This window comes from Xenopus tropicalis, chromosome 2 (assembly GCF_000004195.4).
Source record: "Xenopus tropicalis strain Nigerian chromosome 2, UCB_Xtro_10.0, whole genome shotgun sequence".
NCBI classification, from domain to species: Eukaryota; Metazoa; Chordata; class Amphibia; order Anura; family Pipidae; genus Xenopus; species Xenopus tropicalis.
Window position 1 is genome coordinate 47,599,424 of NC_030678.2, and position 24,599 is coordinate 47,624,022.

The window sequence follows — 24,599 nt, forward strand, 5'->3', positions numbered from 1 at the left end:
TTATTAAAGAGACTTCAGGAAACAGGATACAAGGTGTTAGCAAATGAGAAAGGAAAAGAAAACAGAAAATTAAAGAGCAGAACATATTCAAATGGAAAAGAAAGAGAGAACATGAAGATACATTACAATAATTAATATAACATTAAAATAATAAGTTAATAAAAACACACACAAAGAATAAGGTAATTTATCATAAAAAAAATGTAAAATGGAGTCCTGTTTGCTGGTCCTGATTACAGTGACTCAGTTGTGTGCAGGGTGCAATGGCTTTTGCTAAAGAAAGTCATCTCTCTATTGGAAACAAGGGGCCACTAAATCCTAGGCAAGCATACACTTCAAATATGTTCAAAGAGTTTGGGTTTTATTTTTGGCACCAGTACAAAATGTGAATGTTATTTAACAACAGTAGGGTATTGAAAAGTGGTACATTCAATTTTAGAATGAGAAAAACATATATTTCTGATATAAAAGAAAGCATGAGAGGCAGCATAAGATTTGTGATCCATGTGTGTTTTTTTTTCTACCAAAAAGAATGAAATGTAGGCTGTGGGCTGAACGTGCTACATTGAATAAACTGGATTTAATGGTCAGATCAACCTTTACAGCTGTCTCTTTCATTTTGTTTGTTTTGCACTCCTTTCTTCCCTTTACTATTTTGGTAAAGCAGTTACTATTAACTACCACCACTTAGCTGCCAGTCGTTCGGTCTCTGTTGATGATGATGAGGAAGAAGAAGATAGGCTTCACGCCATGCTATCCATGATCTCCTCTCGGAACCTCACAGCTCCTAAATCGATGAAAGGTTTTTATCCAGTTTCCATTTTAAACCTCCCTGCGTCATGCTGTGATAAGGCAATGCCCCCACTCAACAGATCACAGCAACTGTGGTGCCATTATCGGACCTAACTGTACTGAGGAACTGTATCATTGCATTCATTCTGTCTCTTTGTTGGTTTACTCTGCACTGCTGACAGTAGGTTACTTAATACATCATCTTGAACTATACTAGAGTGATAATGGAAGGTTTTACTGTAAGTGCAATATGATATAACTCTAAGCCATCAAAATGAGGAGAGTCAGTGTTTGTTACCACATTAGGGGGCCCAAGGGAAGAAAAAAGTCAATATGTGGCATTTAAAGTACAGGGCGACTGCTACTCCCAGTATTCTGTGCTGAATTGGAGGGGATGATGGGAGATGCCCATCTTTTCATAACAGATTTTGTCTGATTATTTAGTATCAGTAAATAGTCTGGAGATGGCTTAAAACTTTTCCACTAGTGATGCAGGCTCTGGATCCCAATAGAGTAATTCCCTTAAAGGAAAACTAAAGCTAAGGTAAATGCTGATCTTGTATAAACCAGATTTATATCTCTGGAGAAATGGACATTTATGGGCTTATTTATCAGTTTTCAAACTTGTGAATTTGAGTTTTTTTTTTTAATTGAATAAACACGCATATCGAATGCTGGCTTATTTATTAATAAGGGAAACTTGTTCGAATAAACAGGTTACAAACTCAAAAAACTTTGCCTAGGCCAACTTCCATTGATTCCTATAGAAACCCCCAACATCAACCACTCACCACTTTCAGTTTTCTTGATGCAACATGTAGTCTCTTTTATAAAAAAAGCCCTTCTGTCTTTAATGGAAAGTTCAGCCTGGCTAAGGGCACATTCCTGTTCTTTGTAGCACAGCTAGGGTTCCCTGATCACAGATCACTGATTTTAATCTATTGCATAGTAATGGTCAACCTAGGGGTGATTTTGTGCTGAAAAAAAACTTAAGGAATAAAACACATAGATGTTTTTTAGGATATGAAAAAGGGAGGATTAAAATGCTCAATGCTGGCCAATCTAGAGCATTTAGATCAGTATTTGGCTGCTGGATAGGAGCAGGGGGAGTATATGCCTCCCTTATGTGGCCTTATGGCGCCATCCATAGCCAGTAACGCACACAGGGTGCAGTGAGAAAATAACGTAGGGCACTTGTGTGTGCAGGTAACTCCCCACCCAATATCCAAAATACTAAATTAGGGTTTTGATGAATTTAATGATATACACATGTAAAACCCTGTGTATGGGCCCCAGAGAGTTGCCTTTACCTGTTCAGCTGCACCTTGTGACATGATACAGATGTCTGTCCCTTTACCAGAATGGACTTGCCTTGACACCAGAACCAGGAACTGCAATTATGCTGTAAGATATAAGAGAGACAGATTACAGAAAGTCTTACAGACTCCATGGTTTTTATGTGCATACTGTGCCTCTGTTTAATCAGATGTCTCCTGGACTGATCTGCGCAGGGTATTAAAGGTATGGGATCAGTTATGTGCAAGCCATTTCCCACAGTGACCTAATTTTAAAGTAACAGTAACACCTACAAAATTAAAGGGAGTTTTAAAGTAATTAAAATAAAATGTTGTGTTTATATATATAAAAGCTGCTGTGTAGCCATCGGGACACCCATTAAAAACACTATAAAAACACTATAGTAGTGTATCTGAAGCAAACTTTTACCAGTGCATAATATTATGATTTTATTACTTGGATACTCTTTCATTCTTGGTGTTACTGTTCCTTTAACAATAAGACAGGATCTTGTACAAGATCATTGATGAACTTTGCTGTCCGGGGCCCACTGGGACTGTCACCTCAGGGCCCCCCACCCCAGTCACAAAACTAACTGCCAGCCTCCTGCCGGCCCAGTCCAACCCTATATCTGATGGTAACTAAGCTACCATAAATCCATGCTAAGGGCAAAAAATATTATTGCTGTTCATAAGTAGAATTAATAGTCTTATTATGTCAAACATAAAGTATAACATAAAGGCATAAATGATGGTGTTCATAGATCATTTCTTTTCTGCACATTGCCTCAGCTTCCATTAGTGACATAAAACAATTAGAAACTCTGCTTTTATGATTAACCAATATTATATATATATTTCCCAGGGAAATTCATTGTTAATATAGCTCTGCTTAAAGGAACAGTAACACCAAAAAATGAAAGTGTATAAAAGTAACTAAAATATAATGTGCTGCTGCCCTGCACTGGTAAAAGTTGTGTGTTTACTTCAGAAAGTCTACTATGATTTATATAAATAAGCTGCTATGTAGCCATGGCGGCAGCCATTCAAAGGAGAAAAGGCACAGGCACATAGCAGATAACAGATAAAACACTATTGTATTCCACAGAGCTTATCTGTTATCTGCTATGTAACCTGTGCCTTTTCTCCTTTTTTCCAGCTTGAATGGCTGCCCCCGTGGCTACACAGAAGCTTATTATATAAATTATAGTAGTGTTACTGTAGCAAACACACCAGTTTTACCAGTGCAGGGCAACAGTGCATTATATTTTTATTACTTTAAAGCTTTCATTTTTTAGTGTTACTGTTCCTTTAAGCAATAATGGTTTGTAGTGTTATTCAGTTCCCTGAAGGCAGCACACAGTTCATAATACGCTCCTAACGCCATATTGATTCTCCTCTTTCCTTTATGGAAGAGAGCTTGGGCACTGCTGCATGCATGTCATGTGATTGTCAAGTCTGTACTTGGTGTCTCTAAAGAGACAGTTCATTGGTGGCGGAGAGTTACAGTAGGGTCTTTTCTCAGTAGATGCTGATAGGTACAAATATCAGTCAATACTTTTATTTAATTGGTATCACTCATTACAAGATTGAGTTGTACCAACAGGGATTTTCACGATCAAGTATAGAAGGAAATGTAATTCAGCACCCTGGTAGAGTTGCAGTACAGCTAGGTTAATTAAAAGCTGACCTTATTTTCTTCTCTAGATGTTAGTTTCCCTTAAGTTGTGATGGATAAGAAAATGTTTTGTTAGTGTCAGCACCCGAGATTAATCTGATATTAAATGAATCAGCAGTCAGACTAAACCATCATGCTCTCATGGCTTCTTATTTGTAAAATTGAATCTACCTTGTGCATAGCCTGGTTACTGCAGCAAGCAGAATATCACCCGTATCGCTTATGTACTGTACTAATTAAAGGGAAAATCTTAATATATAGTTGGTATTTTATTTCAGTTGTCTGCTGGCGTGTAGTTGGGCTGCAATATATTGCTTTCCACAGTTATTCCACATAGACCTGAGTGGGACAGAACTCATTGATTGCCAAGCAATACAGCAACTACTGTACCAGCACCTACACTTTTCTTATATAAAAGAGAACATTTTCCCTTTAAATTTGTATTCTGCAAATAAACACGCTGCTTTGGGCAAAAGAAAATTATTACTAAAAGAATTGCCTTGTACATACATTGTGCCCGATCTCCCGATAATGACATCCCCGTTGCTTGCAGGGTTTGCTTGCCCTTGTCTGCTGTTGTCTGCAACATGCTCGACCTTTGCATGTGGCTAATCTTGCAGCTATCCAAACAATTGATGAATGGAACAAAATAATGAAGATGCTGTTCACTTATAATTCTTCAACGACTCCGGTACCTTTCATCTGGATCCTTAGGTTCTGTGGGGTTCTGATTTCCATTTTTTTAAACTTTTTTTTTAATGATTTTATGTGTTTTTTTTTTTTGTTTTTTTTGATATAACGTTTGAATTCTGGGGCCCGTAAAAAATATTTAAGGTAAAAACAGTCCAAAGAATTGTGGCGCAGAGTGAAAGAGTTTTCTTCTCTAAACACACATACTAAGCTATATCTATATAGAATAACCAAATATTCTGCAGCAATATTGCTACAATTTTCTGGCCATCCAGCTCCCTCCATGAAGAATTAAGGTGAAGAGCATTTTTTCATTAATGTTTAGCTTTCTTTTGCTTTTTTTTTTTCTCCTTATATCAAAGCAGATTTGTTCGCATGTTACTTTATTGCTGTTATCTTATTTTAATTTTTTGCCTGCCTATTTTACCCCACTCCCCCAACACCAAAATCAACCAATCTGGTTTTTATCTCCCTGCTAAGACCCTACAGCAGGGGACGTGAGGACCTTATTGTACCTCACTAAAGTACTCATATCTCTGAGCAACGAACACAGACATTCCTAAATGTAAATACAGCCCTAAAGGGAAGGGGGTAACTTTGGCTTCTGTCTGCTTAAGCTATAATATTTGATGCCTGCTTGCCAAAAATACTTGTTGTACTGTATCTGGTACTGGATATGATTGTGCATGAATCACTTGGAATTTCCTTGTGTTTTTTTCCTGTATATTTTATTTTTTTCTTTTATTTTTTATGCACTTGTGCTAATTTTCACATGTTGGGTCATTTCACTTTGACCTTGCACATCAATAAAAAGTATCTGGAGACTAAAACAGATACTTAAGGGTCCCCATGGATAATCACCCCCCACACAAACTAATTCATGTCATGGAGAGAGCTGGAAGGCCAAACATATTTTAGATTTCAGTGTTTGGTTAGAGAACTAGAAATACTTTGGAATATTTACTAAATGCATCTAAGAATCTTTCTTTCTGCTGATATACCTTCTGCTAATGGCTTTTGCAAACTACCCCACGGGGAAAAAAATACTTGTGTGAACTGATTATTCGGATTTAGTGGCTCGATTTAGGCGAACACAGGGATTTCAGGCCGCTGACTCTTTTGCAGGTGAGAGAGTAAGCTAATGTTAAACTATTGTAAGTCAGAATTATTTCTGAGGATGCTTTTGTTTGCTGAACTATGGATGTTGTTGTCAGGAAAAAACAAATACATCCGCCAATAGTGTCCCTTAAAGGCTTTTATCGGAAAAATGTGCATTACAGCAAAGTAGTTTCTGTGACTATCACCACCTGTATTTTCAGCTAATTATATTTCTGTTTAAGGAACTTAACCCCCATATGTATTTAAATGCATTCAGTTTGCCCAGTAGCAGTTAGCCATAGAAACCAACAGGTGAGCAGAAAATGATCTGCTGTTTGCTTGCTATGGGTTACTGCGTCTGGGCAAATTTACTGTCTGTTATTACAAAACCCATTTAGACACCTGCTGTAAAAGGAAAAAATGCTCCCTTTTTGATTTAACCTAATTTAGATGGGCTTATTATAGAAACACTAAACCTGTCACATATAAATAAATATTGGTACATACAAAATTCCTCAGATTGACAGGAAACCGTAATATTCTGCCTCTGATCTTTAGACTGACATCAATAACCGTATGTAGACTAGGATATTAGGCTGTTGCAATCTGAACAAAAATATTCCCAATATAACTACTATTACAGTTTCAGTGTATTGAGCCTTCCTTCCTTACCATTTAACCCCACATTCCTTTTATGACCCATAGCCACCAATGCACTGGCTTTATTTATAGGAGCTCATGTCAGAGACTGTGCTGCAATCCACACTGTCCATTGGGCTTTGAATAAATCAAAATAATTTATAGCCTGCACCATAACTTTCCTACTTATTCCCTCTCTAAGGTTATTCCTTGACTGCTTTAATTTACCCCTATTAATGTTTGCCCAACCCCAACTCTGATACAAAATCCACCTTTATACCCCTTCCGGGGTCATTTCCTTTTCGGACCCTACAACATCAAATACCTTCCATCACAAGATAGGGCCTGATCAGTGGGCCTGCTCTAGATGCCATTGGCTGCCCCAAATAAATTTTACTATTCCCTTTTCACAGTGATCACCTGCCCACTTTGACCAATGGCTGCCTTTTCCCTGATCTATACATCATGCCCCCTCCCACCTATTGAAACTCAACCTCAACGTCCTATTCAATTGTGTTAGCAAATTTGCCCCAGTGCCTTTTTAAGGTACATTTAAGCTATCAGTGTAATAATAGAGTTTCCCTTTGGTGAAACACAGTTCCAGTGATTATATATATGGCTTGTATACATGGGAATGATAATATAACATAATTTCTGGTTAAACTAGAGTCAGAGTAAGTCATTAGCAGAACAAATGATACCCCCCTGCTCTTCTGAATTGCTGTGGGCCAGCATCAGCCTTTAGCCACCAGCCAGGGGATTCTGGGAGGTCTCCTGTCAGAATCCGGGGGCTACATAGAAGTTTGCTACCTTTGCATTAGTTTCATGAGAACACAGTGAATTGGCATAATTAGGAACAAAGTGGGTTTATCTAAAAATTTGAAACCTTTTGCAGATGTTGGTAACTTTAGGGTGGGAATAAAGGCTTGACGTGTCCTGTTTGTTTGCTACAGGCAGAGATAAACGGCAAGTAGTATTGCTTTATTTTAGTATTGCTTTTAGTTTTATGTGCTTTGACTAGCACATAATGTGAGAACATGTTTGAATAACAGCGACACGAATACTTGTGCATGTATACATGTATATACACTTGTGTCTTCATTCAGTGGATGCTGTGTCTCCTCAGAGTCCGGAGATGTGATAGAGATGCAAGGTTTCGGTGCTAATCTTTTACCGTGGCAGTTGAATGAATTCTGCAGCCAGGGCTCTTCCTGCCTATCCTGCTCCACAGGCAGCTCTCCATACGACATCCCCAGCTGCTGCAGCTGTGTGCACGACAGGTGAGCGTCCTCCTTATTGCACCGGTGTTATAAGGAAATTATTCATGTGTCCATTCCCCCTTCCCTGGTACCATCCTGCACAGATTACGGATATGAAATACATAATAATAATGAATATAAAAAAGACAAGTAAGACGGGAGTCAACCCCAAGACTCCTGGGGGGTTATATAATAAAAGGCAGTAAGTTTGCCCGGGATAGAGCAGTAACCCATAGCAACCAATCAGCAGTATAATTTACTGGTCACCTGTTTAAAAGCAAATATCCTATTGGTTGCTATGGGTTACTGCTCCTGGGCAAACTTAGGGGCACATTTACTGAGACTCGTTTTTTTCTGGCCTTGAAAGTCGTATAAAATCGATATGGTATAAATTTAAATTAAACTCAATCATTGCTGTATTTATAAAATGTCACGCTAATGCTTGAATTGCTTGTATGAAAATTTCGATTTTTTTCTTGTATGAAAATTTCCCAAATTTTTTGAGTTGAAAGTATTGTTAAAACTCGAAAAATTCGAGTTTAAACAGACATTCATATCCATGAATCCTCTTTATTTTTCCCAAACAGGAATTTCTCCAGCAGCCATTTTAGGAGCATTTCCAGTTATTCTTTATAAATAAAGAAATACATACATACATACATACATACATTCTTGGAAAATAATAATATGTTTAAGTTTCACTTGAAACTGGGCGAAATAGAAAACACTGTTGGTATTAACTTTCCATTAACTTCCCCGTGAAAACGTGTGAAATAGCAACCAATGGAGTGGTTAACTTTCCCTTGAAGCTGGGTGAAACTGAAAACAATGAGGGGATTAACTTCCCCTTGAAGCTGGGTGAAACTGAAAACAAGGAGGGGATTAACTTCCCCTTGAAGCTGGGTGAAACTGAAAACAATGAGGGGATTAACTTCCCCTTGAAGCTGGGTGAAACTGAAAACAATGAGGGAATTAACTTCCCCTTGAAGCTGGGTAAAACTGAAAACAATGAGGGGATTTCAACAAAAAAAGTTAACTAAACATTAATAAATCACAAATTATGGGAGTTACTTTCGAAAAACCAATTCACAAATCTCGAATTACGTGCACTTTGCCTGTTGGAGAAAATGAAAGTATCCAGAGTCAGTTTAGTGCCCTGGCCCATGTAGCTTACGCAGGTCAGAATTCAGGACCCTAGACAGTGGATTAATGTTGTTCAGGTATGGGATTTTTTAACAGGAATGTGTGGGACCTGGGATTTTCCCAATAAGGATATTTTTCAGTAAAGTGGGTCTCTGTACTTTGCTAAAAAAAAAACATGAAGTTAAGTCTGTTCTTGAACAATAAACAGTAACAGTCTTGAACTTTCAATGAGAATTTTAATACCTCATTGTTTTCAGTTTTACCCAGGTTCAAGGGGAAGTTTATCCACTTATTATTTTTCTATTTCACATGTTTTTAAGGGCAAATTAATCCCATCATTGTTTTCTATTTCACCCAGTTTCAAGTAAAACTTAAACACATTATTGTTTTTCAATGGTCCTAAAATGGCTGCTGGAGCAATTCCTGTTTGGAAAAAATAAAGAGGATGTGTGGTAAAGAACGGCCGTTTAAACTCAAATACAGGTATGGGATCCCTTATCCGGAAACCCGTTATCCAGAAAGCTCCGAATTACAGAAAGCCCGTCTCCCATAGACTCCATTTTAATCAAACAATTTTAAATTTTAAAACCGATTTCCTTTTTCTCTGTAATAATAAAACAGTACCTTCTAATTGATCCAAACTAAGTTATACATGATCCTTATTTTATGCAAAACAATCCTATTGGGTTTAATTCATGTTTTATTGATTTTTTAGTAGACTTAAGGTATGGAGATCCAAATTACAGAAAGACCCCTTATCTGGAATACCCTTGGTCCCGAGCATTCTGGATAATGGGTCCTATACCTGTATTTTATAAATACAGCAATGATCGAGTTTAATTTGAATTTATACCATGTTGGCTTTATATGACTTTCAAGGCCAGAAAAAAACAAATTTAAGTAAATGTGCCCCATGATGTATGCTCTAAGGAATTGCCTGACAATCACATATATCCAGGGAACAGTTACGTGACATAATTTAGGCTATAAAAGGTTTGTGTGTATAAAATCCCCTTCCCTGCTCTGTCCATAGACATTGTTTTTTATGTTGGCAAAACTGAATAAAAACCCTATTACAAAAAAAATCCCCTTCCTTTTGTTTGTAATTGTTTGGTTAGCAGGAGTCCATTACACAAGGGAAGTATCTGTGCACTGCTAATCTAATTATCTGCCTGCAATAAAAAACATGGCGTACCTTCAGTTTCCCTGTTTGCCCTGTTTAGCTAAACAGGAAGCATAAAAATATATTTACTCATGATAAACAACGGAGTTTACTACCCCTTTAAGTTATCTATTTTGGCCAAATTTATTGGGGCATATTGAGGGTTTTGACCTTCTGACCAACCAGAACATGTATGGCACCTTCATTGGTCAGTTTCGATTGATCATCCTTTCATCTCTAATATGATAATATACTCTGTTGATGGGGAGTGAATGGGGCATTGACTGGTGCAGTGGGAGGCACCATAGATCAGTTCCCTTGGTGCAGTAGGACTATGTTTATGATAAGCCTGTTTAGCAGAGCTATGGTTAACAAATGAAGACTTGGTGTCTGTTTAACAACCAGCCTTTACCAACCTGCAGGGCTCCGCTCAAATTGCTTTGTGAGAATATGAAGAAACAGATTGTCTCCCGAGCCTTCTACGGATGTAAGTCAATCTGAATCATTGTATAATAATATAATATTTATTTTCAGGTTACCCTGCATTTGCTGAACCCATTGCTCTACTAACCCATTCACTATATTGGGTTCTCTTCCCCATGCCACAAACCTGCAGGTTGTGCTGCCACACAGCCAAAAAGCCACACAGACAGCTCTTCCTTATCCTTTCCACATTTCTAATTATACAGATAATTAATTATTTCTTAGTTGGTTTCAGACATCTGTAACGTTCTTGCTAGTAAGTATAATTAATGCAGAACAGGCTTGTGCCGATGTGTCTTAAAAAACAGATATAGTTATCACCTTAGTATTAGCTATTTATACTCTGTACATTGCATTACTGTAGAATTAGCTGAGAATTAGTGAAAGTTAAACAGGATCATTTAAATGTTGTGAAGTGTATTTGTTATACTTGTTAGACTGAAGTCGCACCCTGACGTCTTCCACTAATTCTGAGGGGAAATGCCTGGGATTTGAAAATGCCAATAGTGTAGAGATGATCAGCGCAGTACTGGTGCTGTGAGGCCTGTCTTATTCATTTGTCATGGCAGGTGGAACAAGGTTATTTTTGGACTTATTTCAGCTGCCTTAAAAGCACCCGTGTTGCCTTCAATCTTAGATTGCATAAAAAGTTATGTTTTCAGACAAAGAAGCAATGAATATAGCAGGAAATTACCGCAGATATGAAGATGATTCTATACAAGAAATAGCCACATGGGCATGGAAATGTTACAGTTTCACATAAACAGAGTAAATCCAAACCTCTCTATTCTAGAAGTATTAATAAAAATATGCAAAAGATATTTGAAATAAAATGAAATGTGAATAGTATCAATTTTGTATACCAAACAGAGCCAGAAGTAGTGGTAGGCACAGGGTCAGACTAGGGGGTGCAGAGCCCACCAGGGGTTCTGCCTCAGGGGCCCCTGCAACCCCAATGGCCCCACCGCCTTCACACCCATCCCCTGCGCAGGAGCCCCCAACACCGTTAGGACACGCCCACCTGCCAGCAAGTTTAGGGTTTTTTAGTTTATCCTATATGTCTCCTTATGATTCTTTAATTTTGCACCTTATTTTGGAGAGTACTATACATAATGAATGGCAGATTAAAGTATTTTAGGGGTAATGTCTGTTCCCAAAAAGGATGTCCATGTCTCTCCTGCTTCTAGGAAAGGATCTAAATTAGATTATGTTAATGTAAAAAGATAATGGGAAATGGACCAAATATTAAAGAGAAACTATACCCCAAACAATGTAGGTCTCTATAAAAATATATTGCATAAACAAGCTCATATGTAAAACCCTGCTCCATCTAAATAAACCATTTTCTTAAAAATATACTTTTTCAGTAGTATGTGCCATTGGGTACTGCTAAATAGAAAATTGCCATTTTAAGAATTAAGGGCCGCCTCCTGGGATCATAGGATTCACAGTGCACACAAACAAGCCAAGGCACACATACATGCTAGGCCACATCAGCCAATGAATGGACAGAGTTCTGCCTTTTGCTCCCACACTACTTCCTGTTACAGTTAAAGCTGCATTATTTCCTGTCAGCTGATCTCTGAGGGAGCACACAGCCCATCACTAAATGGTGGCTCAAGGGAAGGGATGTTAAAGGACAATATTTACTGATATATATATTCCAGTTTGGTGAGATTCTTTAATGGGTCACTTAACATAATATAAATCATCTGTTGGTAAAGTATTCATTCTGAGGGTTTTCCTTTAATTGAGAAATCGATTTATAGAAATAATTTTGATTTAATGCTGAAAGATGTATTTCCTGATCCAATTTTATTTAATTCCCTAATTGTGGAAAAATGAATCTCTCACTTCTCTTTAGCCTATGATTGATCAAGGAGCCATGTGTCATCTCCAGCCATTGCATCCATACTGGGAAGCAAATAGCAGTTACAGAATGAATGTAATGTTGGGGTCTTTGTCATTATCTACACAGGGCTTGCCTACTGCCGCCATTTGTCCACTGTTCGGACCCATCTTTCTGCCTTGGTCAATCACTCCATTATTCCACCTGACAAACCTACAGATGCCTCGGGCGGGCTAACCAAGGAGGTGTGGAGCAAGTATGAAAAGGACATGAAGGTGAGAATACAGGCTTGTGTTGCAGGTACTGAGATGCAGAATTTTTATATATGGAAATATAACATATGTCACAGTATTGCTAACTTCAGGAGTATCAGGATTACATGTGCAGTATCTTAAAGGCATGGTTCACTTTCAAGTTAACTTTTAGTATGTTATATAATTCTAAGCATATTTTCAATTGGTCTTCATTTATTCTTTTATAGTTGTTTAATTGTTTGCCTTCTTCTTTGCAGCTTTCAAAAAACTATTGCTCTGTTAGGCTTTTTAAAACTTATTGTTCTAATCAGGTCCTCTCCTATTCATATACCAGTCTCTCATTGAAACCACTGCCTGGTTGCTAAGGTAATTTGGACCCTAGCAACCAGATAACTGCTGAAATTTAAAACTAGAGAGCTGCTGAACAAGGAAAGTAATGTGAGGGTTGCGCCATAGTACTAGCTAGTGGGCTGTGATTGAATGACCTTGATCTACAGTATTCACCTTTTTTTAAGAATACAGTACTGTAAATATATATATGTCATGGAAAAACTGGCATCAATAATATCCTGTAAGGTACTGTGGTTCTGGAACTACTGCCAAGAGAGTTGTAGTACTGCCTGCATGCATAGGGATGTACTGCTTATACTCTCAGTTTCCTTTCTGGTAATATAACTATATTTCCAGGATTCATGTTACACAATAATATCAATAACCCCAGTGTCCATGAAAAGCTCCATTACATGTAGTACATTGGTGCCAGGGAAGATCTTTGTCTAATTTAGGTATGTGGCAGAGAACATAGCTCTGGCAGAATGAAGAAAACAAGCAACACAGCACTATACAGCTTGTGTAAAAAGTAAAACAGTATTATTAAAAGATGTGATCATTTGTCAATAGTATCCCTGTAATGGGCACACCTACAGTGAACAGATGAAATGGATATTGGAATTCCAGCATGGAGTGCAAACCGTAGAGCACATTGTCCCATTAATAATACATCAGTTATTTACACTGTAACATGTAATTTGCATATACTGTTTTATATTTGTATTTATATATTCTAAGAATTCTGGGCTCTCAATTCCTTTCTGACAGAACTACAAGGAGCTGGAGCTGCTCAGGCTAGTGTACTATGGAGGAGTGGAGCATGAAATCCGCAAAGAGGTGTGGCCGTTCCTCCTGGGACATTACAAGTTTGGAATGACAAAAAAAGAAATGGATCGAGTAAGTGAAAGCACCATTATGTTTTGATAATGGTCTAACTGGAGGCAGCAGACCCAGGGATCTTGGGGGGCCCATCAACAGTGTTTCTAGGGCTACTGGCGCCAGAGGCAGCTGCCCCGATGCCTCCCCCTCTCGCTCGCTCCATGCTTACCTCTTCAGAATTGGAGTGGGTCCAGAGGGGGCTGCAATTCAGAGCCAAATTTTTGTTTTAAAAAACTGAAGCTCAGCTCTTAAGGTCAGCCCTGTAACTGGTACAAATTAATAAGGAACAAGAATTTAATGATGATGTTTTCTGTAGCAGTGCTTCTTAGCTGTTTTCCTGCCCTTTGGCCATTATTAAAGTTCCCTGAGAGCAGCAATCAATATGCCTGGCGTGTTGTAGTCCTAAAAAAAGCCTGTGGTTTAGAAACTAATATCAGTTGTACCATCTGTTTACCAAAGCGTTTGCCATTAAACAGTCAATTATATTGACAGGCACCGATGATAATGAAAAAAGAGGGTATAAAAGAGCTTACAAACTACGTACTTAGCAACGAGAGAACATGGGAAGGAGGGATTTGAAGGAACACGGAGACAGATTTTAGGAGGGCCTTAATGCAATATATTTTTTTATTTTGCCTTCCGCTATTGTAGTTTGTCAGTGCTGTATTCATAAGGAGCAGGAGGTGGGGCACATCATCCCCTTCTGCCCCCAGCAGGCTGTGACAAAAATATAACATTTGGCAGCTGATTGGTGTTTTATGTCGGCACAGAAACACCGCGTGTGACACTGTTCGAGTTATCTGAATTGCTGGTTCTTATTCTTAAATGCAACAGAACCCAGCCAGACAACAAACAAGTGGCGAAGCATGCAAAGCATTGGAAAAAGTCTTAAGGTGTCCATACACGAGCAGATCCGCTCGCTTGGCGATGTCGCCAAGCGAGCGGATCTTCCCCCGACCATTTAGGTAAAAAAAATAATAATCCGATCGTTTGGCCCTGGGGCCAATTATGTGGGCGGCAATGGGGCAGTCGGATCGGGGACCGCATCAACGAGCCGATGCGGTCCCCGATCCGACCAGATCTTCGGCCAGGCCGCTCTGCTCTCCCCATACACGGGCCGATTAGCTGCCGAATCGGTCCAAGGGACCGATATCGGCAGCTATAGTCGGCCCGTGTATGGCCACCTTTAGCTGGAGGAGAGTTGGCTTCTGCTGCATTGTTTCAAACATCAGTACTAGCAGTGCAAGAGATAAATGGTGGTTTATGGTGCAAATCAAGTAAAACAAAATAATCAGTGCATATAACAGAGTTGCCCCTTTAAGATGTGAAAAGGGGTGGATTCAAAAGGAAATAATTTTGAGTGGAGTTAAAGGATCAGTACACAGGGGCAGCCATGCCCCTGGAGAAAAGTCACAGGTAACATAGCAGATAACAGATAAGCTCCGTAGAATACAATGGGAATATATGCAACTTATCTGTTATCTGCTATGTAACTTATGCCTTTTATCCTTTGAATGGCTGCCCCCATGGCTACTCAGCAGGGTATTTATATTAACTATAGTAGTCTTTCTGAGGCAGACACAGGACTTTTATCAGTGTTGCACAACAGTACATTATATTGTAATTAATTGTATACACTTGTGTTTATTGGTGTTACTTTCCTTTAAGGGATATATAGAGAAGCAATGGCTGAGATGTAAGTGGGTGCAGCAATGTAAAATGAGTTGATTGTAAGACGATGGATAACAAGAGAGTGAGATAATAGACCATTTAATATTTACTTCCACTGACGTGTGGGTTGTGCCCTATGGGCCAGCATTTTGCAGTTGTAGAATGAAGCACAACAAGCTGTGCCTTCCTCTGAATCCAGCACATTTGGAAAGAGAGGGGCACAGGGTGGCTGGCGCAGTGTTGTGCCCCATAGTGCTTTAGCGATTAAATGAAGGGCAATAATAAACAAGCGCTAATGAGTTTAAGATGGCTTGAAGGGTAAAGAATGGAAGTTGCTGCAGATGCAATAGGAGGAGAGTGTGCATCCCAGTAAGACTGATAGTATGACATGCAGCAGGGTGGTACTACAGTTCACTTTTATATATAGGTATGGGACCTGTTATCCAGAATGCTCGGGACCTGGGGTTTTCTGTATAAGGGATCTTTCTGTAATTTGGATCTCCATAACTTAAGTCTGCTAAAAATCATTTAAATATTGAATATACCCAATAGGCTTGTTTTGCCCCCAATAAGGATTAATTATATCTTAGTTGGGATCAAGTACAAGGTACTGTTTTATTATTACAGAGAAAAAGCAAATTATTTTAAATAATTACAATTATTTGCTTATAATGGAGTCTATGGGAGATGGCCTTTCTGTAATTCGGAACTTTTTGGATAACGGGTTTCTGGATAAGGGATCCCATACCTGTATTGGATTTTCAGTTGTATGTTAATAAAATGTTTTTCTTTCAAGGTTGATGAAGCCATTGCAGCCCGTTACCAGAAAGTCATGGCAGAATGGAAAGCCTGTGAGGTGATTGTGAAGCAGAGAGAGAAAGAGTCCCATTCGGCCATTTATGCCAAGCTTTCTTCAGGCAGCAGCATTGACAGCCACGTGCAGCGCCTGATTCATCGGGACTCTACCATCAGTAACGACGTGAGTGACTTTTAGTTTCAGCTCAGCACAATAATGATCACACCATTTGTCCAACAGAATGAGAACGCCAAACTGTTTGCTGAGTTAGAAATTCCACTACTAAAAAAATACACATTTTAGCTCCTTCAGATCCAGATTCGACTGGTGAGCGATGACTGATATGTTTATTAGATGGGATCAATAATTTATGAAGAGGTGGGTGATTTGCTTCTGTATAAAAATGGGGTAAATTTCGAGTTAATAGCTATAACTGGTACAAAGAAACTTCAGTTTTATCCATGGGTTGGTATCTAGGACTATGGGGTGCAGTGTGTAAAGCTGGCCCTATGGGGTGCAGTGTGTAGAGCTGACCCTATGGGGTGCAGTTTGTAGAGCTGGCTCTATGGGGTGCAGTGAGTAGAGCTGGCCCTATGGGGTGCAGTGTGTAGAGCTGGCCCTATGGGGTGCAGTGTGTAGAGCTGGCCCTATGGGGTGCAGTGTGTAGAGCTGGCCCTATGGGGTGCAGTGTGTAGAGCTGGCCCTATGGGGTGCAGTGTGTAGAGCTGGCCCTATGGGGTGCAGTGTGTAGAGCTGGCCCTATGGGGTGCAGTGTGTAGAGCTGGCCCTATGGGGTGCAGTGTGTAGAGCTGGCCCTATGGGGTGCAGTGTCTAGAGCTGGCCCTATGGGGTGCAGTGTGTAGAGCTGGCCCTATGGGGTGCAGTGTGTAGAGCTGGCCCTATGGGGTGCAGTGTCTAGAGCTGGCCCTATGGGGTGCAGTGTCTAGAGCTGGCCCTATGGGGTGCAGTGTCTAGAGCTGGCCCTATGGGGTGCAGTGTCTAGAGCTGGCCCTATGGGGTGCAGTGTCTAGAGCTGGCCCTATGGGGTGCAGTGTGTAGAGCTGGCCCTATGGGGTGCAGTGTGTAGAGCTGGCCCTATGGGGTGCAGTGTGTAGAGCTGGCCCTATGGGGTGCAGTGTGTAGAGCTGGCCCTATGGGGTGCAGTGTGTAGAGCTGGCCCTATGGGGTGCAGTGTGTAGAGCTGGCCCTATGGGGTGCAGTGTGTAGAGCTGGCCCTATGGGGTGCAGTGTGTAGAGCTGGCCCTATGGGGTGCAGTGTGTAGAGCTGGCACACCACCCTTCTCTTATATCCCCACCACAGTTACTATATCGCAGAAATACAACTAGTATCAAAAGGGCAGGGAACTTTATTTAATCAATATTTTTGTCTGCTTTGCTCCTTCCCTCTCTTTCTATGGAACAGTCTGATAACTCCTTTGCAAACTGCAGAATTTGCATGGCGATGGCTTGTTTTTCCTTATTTCTTTTTCTTACCATCTGTTTTATAACATAGAGCGTGATTATATCAAATATGTGCTGTTGCTTGGCATTTATATCTTAATTAGTGCAGAGTTTAGCAAAAGGCCATTCCATCTGCAGAATCATTTATTTTCTGCATCCGCTTTTTCACTTGCAATGTTTGATAGTCACTTTGATTCACTGTTAAAGGCAGAGTATTCCCAGCTGGCTGATTTAGAGCCCATGGTGGCATTTCTCTGCTGCTGCTGCTGCTGCTAGAATAAAATAGCCTTAAAAATATCTTAAAGGGCAGCAGTGATCCACAGCAACAGCCCTGATGCCATCACTTACAAGTTTAGTGTCGGAGAGAGTCCAGAGGGGACCACATTCCTAATGCAGAAAGCTGTATTTTCATTTTAAAAACGAACATTCAGCTCTTAAAGTTACCAGAGGTGGTTCTCACTTCGCCTCATGGTAGGAGTGGCCCTGTTAAAGGGGAAGTTCTCCTGCAAAAGAGTCCACCTCAGATACTGACCAGCTGCCAGTGAAGGACAATGAAAGCCGTAATCATCGGTGGGATGCCAACCTGGCCAAACCAGCAGGTCACCCTAGGCAACCCATCCAACAACACCAAACTGCCCGCACTTGTGTATGCACAAACAAGGTGTGCTTGCAGATGTGTTTTCTTGACTACTACTGGGAGGTACGAGGGAACTATGAGCGGGCAGTGAAGGGAGAATGGCCTGGACATGGGGTAGGCAGCAGAAGTGGCACACCCTAGCACTTCCCACCATTGCACCCAAGGTACGTGCCTCTTCTGCCTTCCCCTAATTCTGGCCTTGCATCCCCCCAGTAAACGTTATTACTGACTTTAGACCCTGGACCTTTGCTACTCTTTTGCCATCATCTTGCTGATGATCCTTGTGATCCTCTTTGCTGCCCTAGGCTTTATTTAGCATCTGCACAACAACCCACAGGAGCAGACCAGAAACAAGATGGTGGCATGGCACTTCTTACAATAGTACCGTGGGCTGTTGCATTTTTTACTGAAGAGGAGGGTCTGAGGGTAGCACCCCCCCCCCCCCCCTTGAGATCAAGCCTTCCATTCTCCTTTAAGGAGTCTGTTTAACAACTGCAGACTAATGTAATACAAGTAGAAAAGCATGCTGTAGGTATGGTCACACTGTACTCTTTGCCTATTGATGGAATATGATAGTCCCATGTTATTTTCACCAGTCATGTACACTTATATGATGTGTATTTGTGTTGCAGGTGTTTATGTCTACAGAAGAAATAGATATTACAGACAGAGACCTGAAAGGACACAATGGTAAAGCATCAAATCTTGCGAGTACTCCCGTTGCATTGGCAGTGGATCCCCAGCAGTCGGTGGAATTTGACTCTCCAGATTCTGGTCTTCCTTCTTCTCGGAATTATTCTGTAACCTCAGGCATCCTTTCCAGCATTGATGATGGACAGAGTATCTGCTTTGAGGAAGAGGAGTCAAACACAGAATCTGATAGGACAGAAATGACTGTGTGCCCTACACGCAAATCCAAAGGGATCCTCAAAATGCAGGAATCAATAAGTGAAGAACAACTGAGCTCACAGCTAGATTATTTAAACACCGCAGAAGACATCTCTTCCATGTGTCCCACATCTTATACAGTAAGTCCGTGTCCCCCCGGGAAACACGGAAATCACTTTGGGACAACCAGCCCAGAGTCACACTTGGGCATCACACACTGCATCACTAGGCTACAAAACACACATAGCAAAATATTATCCTACGTTTTCTATAGAACTGCCATATTCCGCATCACTTTATAGAGCGTATACGCCACTTACATCAGTTCCTGCCCAAGGAGAGCTTATTCTAAAGTCACATTTACACACAGTAGGGTCAACCAGAAACCAGTTAAACCAGTTAGGGGCACATTTACTAAGCAATTTTGAGAAAATGGCAATTTTTTTTTTTTTACTAGATATTTTTCTAGATATTGTTTCTCGAAAAATTTGAGTTATTTGGAAATGTTAGGTTACTTTTTCCTGGGAAAAAAAGTTAGCAGGTTTGATCTGTCAAGTACCATTGAGTCTTATAGCAGGCTTCATATACTAGAAGTAACTCGAGTTTAACTCAAAAATGGGTAAAAATGTGAATATTCATTGTCAGTCGGTTCTTTTGCTACAGACTTTTAAGGGAAAATTAATACCATAATTTTCTATTTCATCCAGTTTCAAGGGGAAGTTAAAACCGTCATTGTTTTCTATTTCACACACTTTCAAGGGGAAGTTAATCCTATTATTGTTTTCTATTTCACCCAGTTTCAAGTGAAACTTAAACACATGATTGTTTTCCAAGAATGAGTGACCATTCTCCTAAAATGGCTGCTGGAGCAATTCCTGTTTGGAAAAATAAAGAGTATTCATGGAAACGAACATCCATTTAAGTTTCCTGAATTACCAAATTTTTTCGAGGTTTTTAATACTTTAAGCTCGAAAAAACTTGAAATTTCATTCATAAGAATAATCGTTTTCTTACGAACGATTAAAGAATTATTGTGACATTTAATAAATTCAGCAATGATCAAGTTTAATTCAAATTTAAACAAGTTTATACGACTTTCAAGGCCAGAAAAAAAAAATTTTTAGTAAATCAGCCCCTTAATCATGTAGAACATACAAACTCCCCTGCCTGGAATCCAACATAGGAGCCAATGGAATAGGGAAATAATACGGTTGCATATGATAACTGCATCCACCCCTTTACTGTTTTCGGCAGGGCTGCAAATCAGTTATTAGTAATTTGGTGGCCACTGGTCCTGCCCTTCTTCTGGAAGAAATAGAATGAAATATATTCTTTTATCCAACAAAAAAAGTGTTTTTTTACAATATAAACCTGGTCCAGCTTAAAGGAAAAGGAAAGCTGTAATCACTGGGGGATGCCAAACGTTAGTGATTATAATAGCCTCTGTTGTTTTAATCGCTTACATGATAGTCTGGGCCCAAGCTCCTATTAGAATGCACCGACCTGAGGTACTTTGCACCACAGAGTGATCTTCTTCTTTAGCTTCTTTCTTTCATTGCCCCGGGCCTGGAGTGACTATGTACAGAAACACCCCAGTCCAGTTCAGTGTTCTGCTAACAGGAGCACTGGCCCAGGGCATCAGGTAAGTGATTATAATCACTTAATAATATTTGGCACCCTCCAATAGCTAATATCACACATCGTATGTACTACTGGGTGCACAACAAACCTCTTGTATTATTTGGGTCGGGGGTGTCCTCTACTTTATATGCTGCATAAACACTAACCCTCAAGAGGACTTTCCCCAGATCAAACCCAAATCTATTATACAAATAAATCATTAAAAAAATGTTTATTTACCAATATGTCAAAAAAAAAAAAAGAAGAAAAGGAAAATTAAAGGTGACACCTATAAAGGGGAGGGGCCCCTCCATAAATATTTACTACATGGATCATTCTCACATGTAACCATTTCAATTTCAATGTCAAAGTTCCAGCCTAATGTAAGTCAGTATATGTAATGTGACTAGTGCAGTAACTGTTAGGCACAAATAAGTTATTGATAACGCAAATTAATGTCTCTCCAATAACATTCAAAGGTTCCTTATTGGGGAATTAATACTGTGTAGATTTTGCATAAATATTATCATATCCACCTGTTACTCATTGATATGTGAGTATACATTACCTTCATCCATCTTAATAACAAAAAGGGACTCTCCTTCCCCTTTAAAGGCTTTGGCCCATCCCCCCCCATTCATTTAAACAGGAATTGCCAGCAGAACAGTACTGGCACTACTTATATTTCGCTCTTTGTAAATGTTTTTGTGTCGAAAAGTATCAGTACTGGCAAAGCAAGATCTAAGGTAGATCCAGGCACTTTTTCACCAGCTGAATACGGTGGTGGAGGAAAGGTTGGTAATGCCATCAGGGATAGTTCTGGTCTAGAGGACATGGCACACAAAGTGATCCCAGCATTTTGCACCTCTATGGGTTGAGGACTAAAACCTCAAATCCCCAGACTTTTTGTCCCCCACTCATGGAGCTACAGAATGCTGAGGATCACCAGTGTACCATTGCCCTCGCTGACAGATGCCACCTGTGTGACCCTCCTATAGTACCTGCACTCTCTGGTTACCTCATGAACTTTCTGTTATACAAACATTGCAATATCCTATTGGATTGCTAACTACTATTTTTTCTGCTTGACATATTCTCATATATTTACCAGATAGAACTACTGGATACTATCGCCTTAAATTTGCATCGAATTGATAAAGATGTTCAGCGGTGTGATCGCAATTACTGGTATTTCACAGATGAAAACTTAGAAAAGCTCCGGAATATCATGTGCAGGTGAATTACTGAATTCCAAGGCTTTGGGTTAACTCATCCATTCAATGGTTAATGTATAGTGAAAAGAAAGCTTTCCAATAGATGGTAACTTGGTTTGTTTCCCTAGGAAACAAGCATGTCTCACACTGACTATGAAGGGGAAAAAAGAGACAGATTTGTACAAATGTTCCTGAAATGAGCATAATGTAGTAGGAACAATCCATTTGTTAGAGGCTTCCATGGAAAACACTCAACTCATCCTCTTAGTTTATGTGGAGTTAAGGGCAGGAATTATTATGCCTTAAATAGTGTGATGCTTTTAAAGTCCTCCATATAAATGTGTCTCTGGAAATGAAATACAGTATCATTTATGTCTTTAGCCAATGAGTGCATTTTGACTAAGGGGTCATTGGGCCCAAATGGGTGGATCTAATTATGAATGATGAATTTTTTTTTTCGGAAATACATCACGAGTAAAGTGTATTCTTTATTATCTAATTCACATTTTCTATTCCTTACAGTTATGTGTGGGAACACCTGGATATAGGCTATGTCCAAGGAATGTGCGACCTGTTGGCTCCCCTGATGGTTGTCTTGGATAATGGTAAGGGAAGTTACATTTAGGAGCAGATTTAGCAAAGTGTGAGATGAGAGCTCTCTACAGCAAAGTGCAAGGTGCAAAGTGTAAAGTAAAACTGCCATGTTTTTGCCAGGTTAATAAATAATTAACAGAACATTCTTCATTAATAAATAAGGAACAAGCTCATGGACCCAGAATAACTCCAATTTTCACTTGACACATGCCGGCCCATTTGATTAATAGATGTAGGTGGGACAGATGCAAGTACCCTATCATTTATGTATTCCATAGATTTGCTGGCGTACAGCTGCTTCACTCAACTGATGAAACGAATGAGCCAGAACTTTCCAAATGGGGGCGCAATGGATACACACTTTGCAAATATGAGATCCTTAATCCAGGTATGTTTTCCCACGTGGCACGTACAATTCCCTCTTCTGTACGTCAGTAGCACAAATGAGACGTGAAACCCTCATTGGCCACATAGTGTACATCATTGTTTTTCAGTTTTTCTCTCATAGCATTTGTTATTTCATTATCAAAATCTAATAATAGCAAACTAGTGCTCTGACTCTCATTGGAGTTCCAAGATGGATTATTGTAAACCAGTGTTACCAGCCTTATTGCCCCTCCTTCCAGGGCTAGAAATAGGGGTAGGCAGCTAGAGCACAGCTTTGGGGGTGACACATGTCTGTGCTGCAGTCTCTAACTCCAACCCTACAAATATTGCACGCCAGCAGTTCCCTTCCGTTTTAAAAAATGGAAATTGGGCTCTTAAAGTTACTAGGTGCGGCTTTTTGCCATTTTGCCAAGTTTGTAAGCCAAGGGCTACTTTTGCCACCATGTCCTTGTTTTTAATGTGTATTTTATAAACATATTTAAATGTTTTTAAGAGGAGCATTAGTTTCTTTACATACCACAAGAATTCATCTAAACCATATAAGGCAAGTGACACTATGGGGGAGATTTATTAACGCAGGAACGCTCCAAATGCGCCCGAATGCGTTTTTTGCGACAATTTCGTACCTAGTGCGACTTTTTCGTAGCTTTCACAACTTTTTCATACTTTGCAACAAAATTTTCACAACAAAATCGTATTGTCGCGCCGAGTACAAAAGTTTTGGATTCCTTCAAGCTTCGTTATCGTGACTTTCCTTGGGCCAGGTTGGAGCTGCAGAGTGCCATTGAGTCCTATGGGAGACTTTCCTTGGGCCAGGTTGGAGCTGCAGGGTGCCATTGAGTCCTATGGGAGACTTTCCTTGGGCCAGGTTGGAGCTGCAGAGTGCCATTGAGCCCTATGGGAGACTTTCCTTGGGCCAGGTTGGAGCTGCAGAGTGCCATTGAGCCCTATGGGAGACTTTCCTTGGGCCAGGTTGGAGCTGCAGAGTGCCATTGAGCCCTAAGGGAGGCTTCCAAAATCATGCACAGACGGATCAAAGTCGGAAAGGTTTTCCTGCATTTTACGATCGTTCGGATACAAAAATTCAGTGACTTTCGGATCGCCAATATGATATTATCGTGACTAATATGATTTTTTCGTAAGTATTTTCGTGATATTTGCGATCTTCAGAAATTATCGTATCCAATCTGAATTTGTCCCATTCGGCATTCGAATTCGTGTTTTAATGAATTGGCCCCTATGAGTGCACTGGGTGCTTAAGATGGCCATACACGCACCAATATTAACGTACGAAATGATAATCAGTCTTCTTTTTGATCGGGTCGTTTGGAAAATTCTGGTTGGCTGCCTTTTAAGGCACCCGAGCACCGGCAAATGTTTAGTAGTAAATCATTAGATAGGGGTAGAATTATTTTGTTTCTATCATGTCTGACTATTCAGTGTAGTGTAGTCTACGAATGACCATTGGTCGCAGGAAGGATAGTTGGAATTATCATTTTCTCTTTTGCAGATTTTGGACTCTGAGCTGTTTGAACTCATGCACCAGAATGGAGACTATACACATTTCTATTTCTGTTACCGCTGGTTCTTGCTCGATTTTAAACGAGGTAAAGCCTTAGACACTCCATAACTAGGTATGTGAGTAGCTTTGTGACTCATGGCCCATCTGGGACTGCTTTCACTGTGTAGTTGAAAGGAACCTTAGAGAAAGACAAATTGCTTCCATTTGCTGCTGACTCTGCCTGTGACATCTACATTTTAAGTGATGCCAGCTCTTTCC

The 24,599-nt window shown here is 40.0% G+C and overlaps 1 protein-coding gene across 2 annotated transcripts in view; it reads left to right on the top strand.

Moving 5' to 3' along the window:
* Positions 1-24,599, top strand: part of sgsm2 (small G protein signaling modulator 2) — a 177,191-nt gene that overhangs the window by 145,517 nt on the left and 7,075 nt on the right. Inside the window, exons 12-22 of one of the 2 annotated variants that reach the window (XM_002935293.5) lie at positions 668-802; positions 7,319-7,472; positions 10,179-10,243; positions 12,218-12,363; positions 13,441-13,569; positions 16,019-16,201; positions 18,749-19,144; positions 21,736-21,860; positions 22,361-22,443; positions 22,711-22,820; positions 24,330-24,426. In XM_002935293.5, coding sequence (XP_002935339.2) covers positions 668-802; positions 7,319-7,472; positions 10,179-10,243; positions 12,218-12,363; positions 13,441-13,569; positions 16,019-16,201; positions 18,749-19,144; positions 21,736-21,860; positions 22,361-22,443; positions 22,711-22,820; positions 24,330-24,426 — 1,623 coding nt within the window. The remainder of the gene's footprint in view (positions 1-667; positions 803-7,318; positions 7,473-10,178; positions 10,244-12,217; positions 12,364-13,440; positions 13,570-16,018; positions 16,202-18,748; positions 19,145-21,735; positions 21,861-22,360; positions 22,444-22,710; positions 22,821-24,329; positions 24,427-24,599) is intronic. The other variant, XM_031896765.1, reaches the window with a different exon arrangement.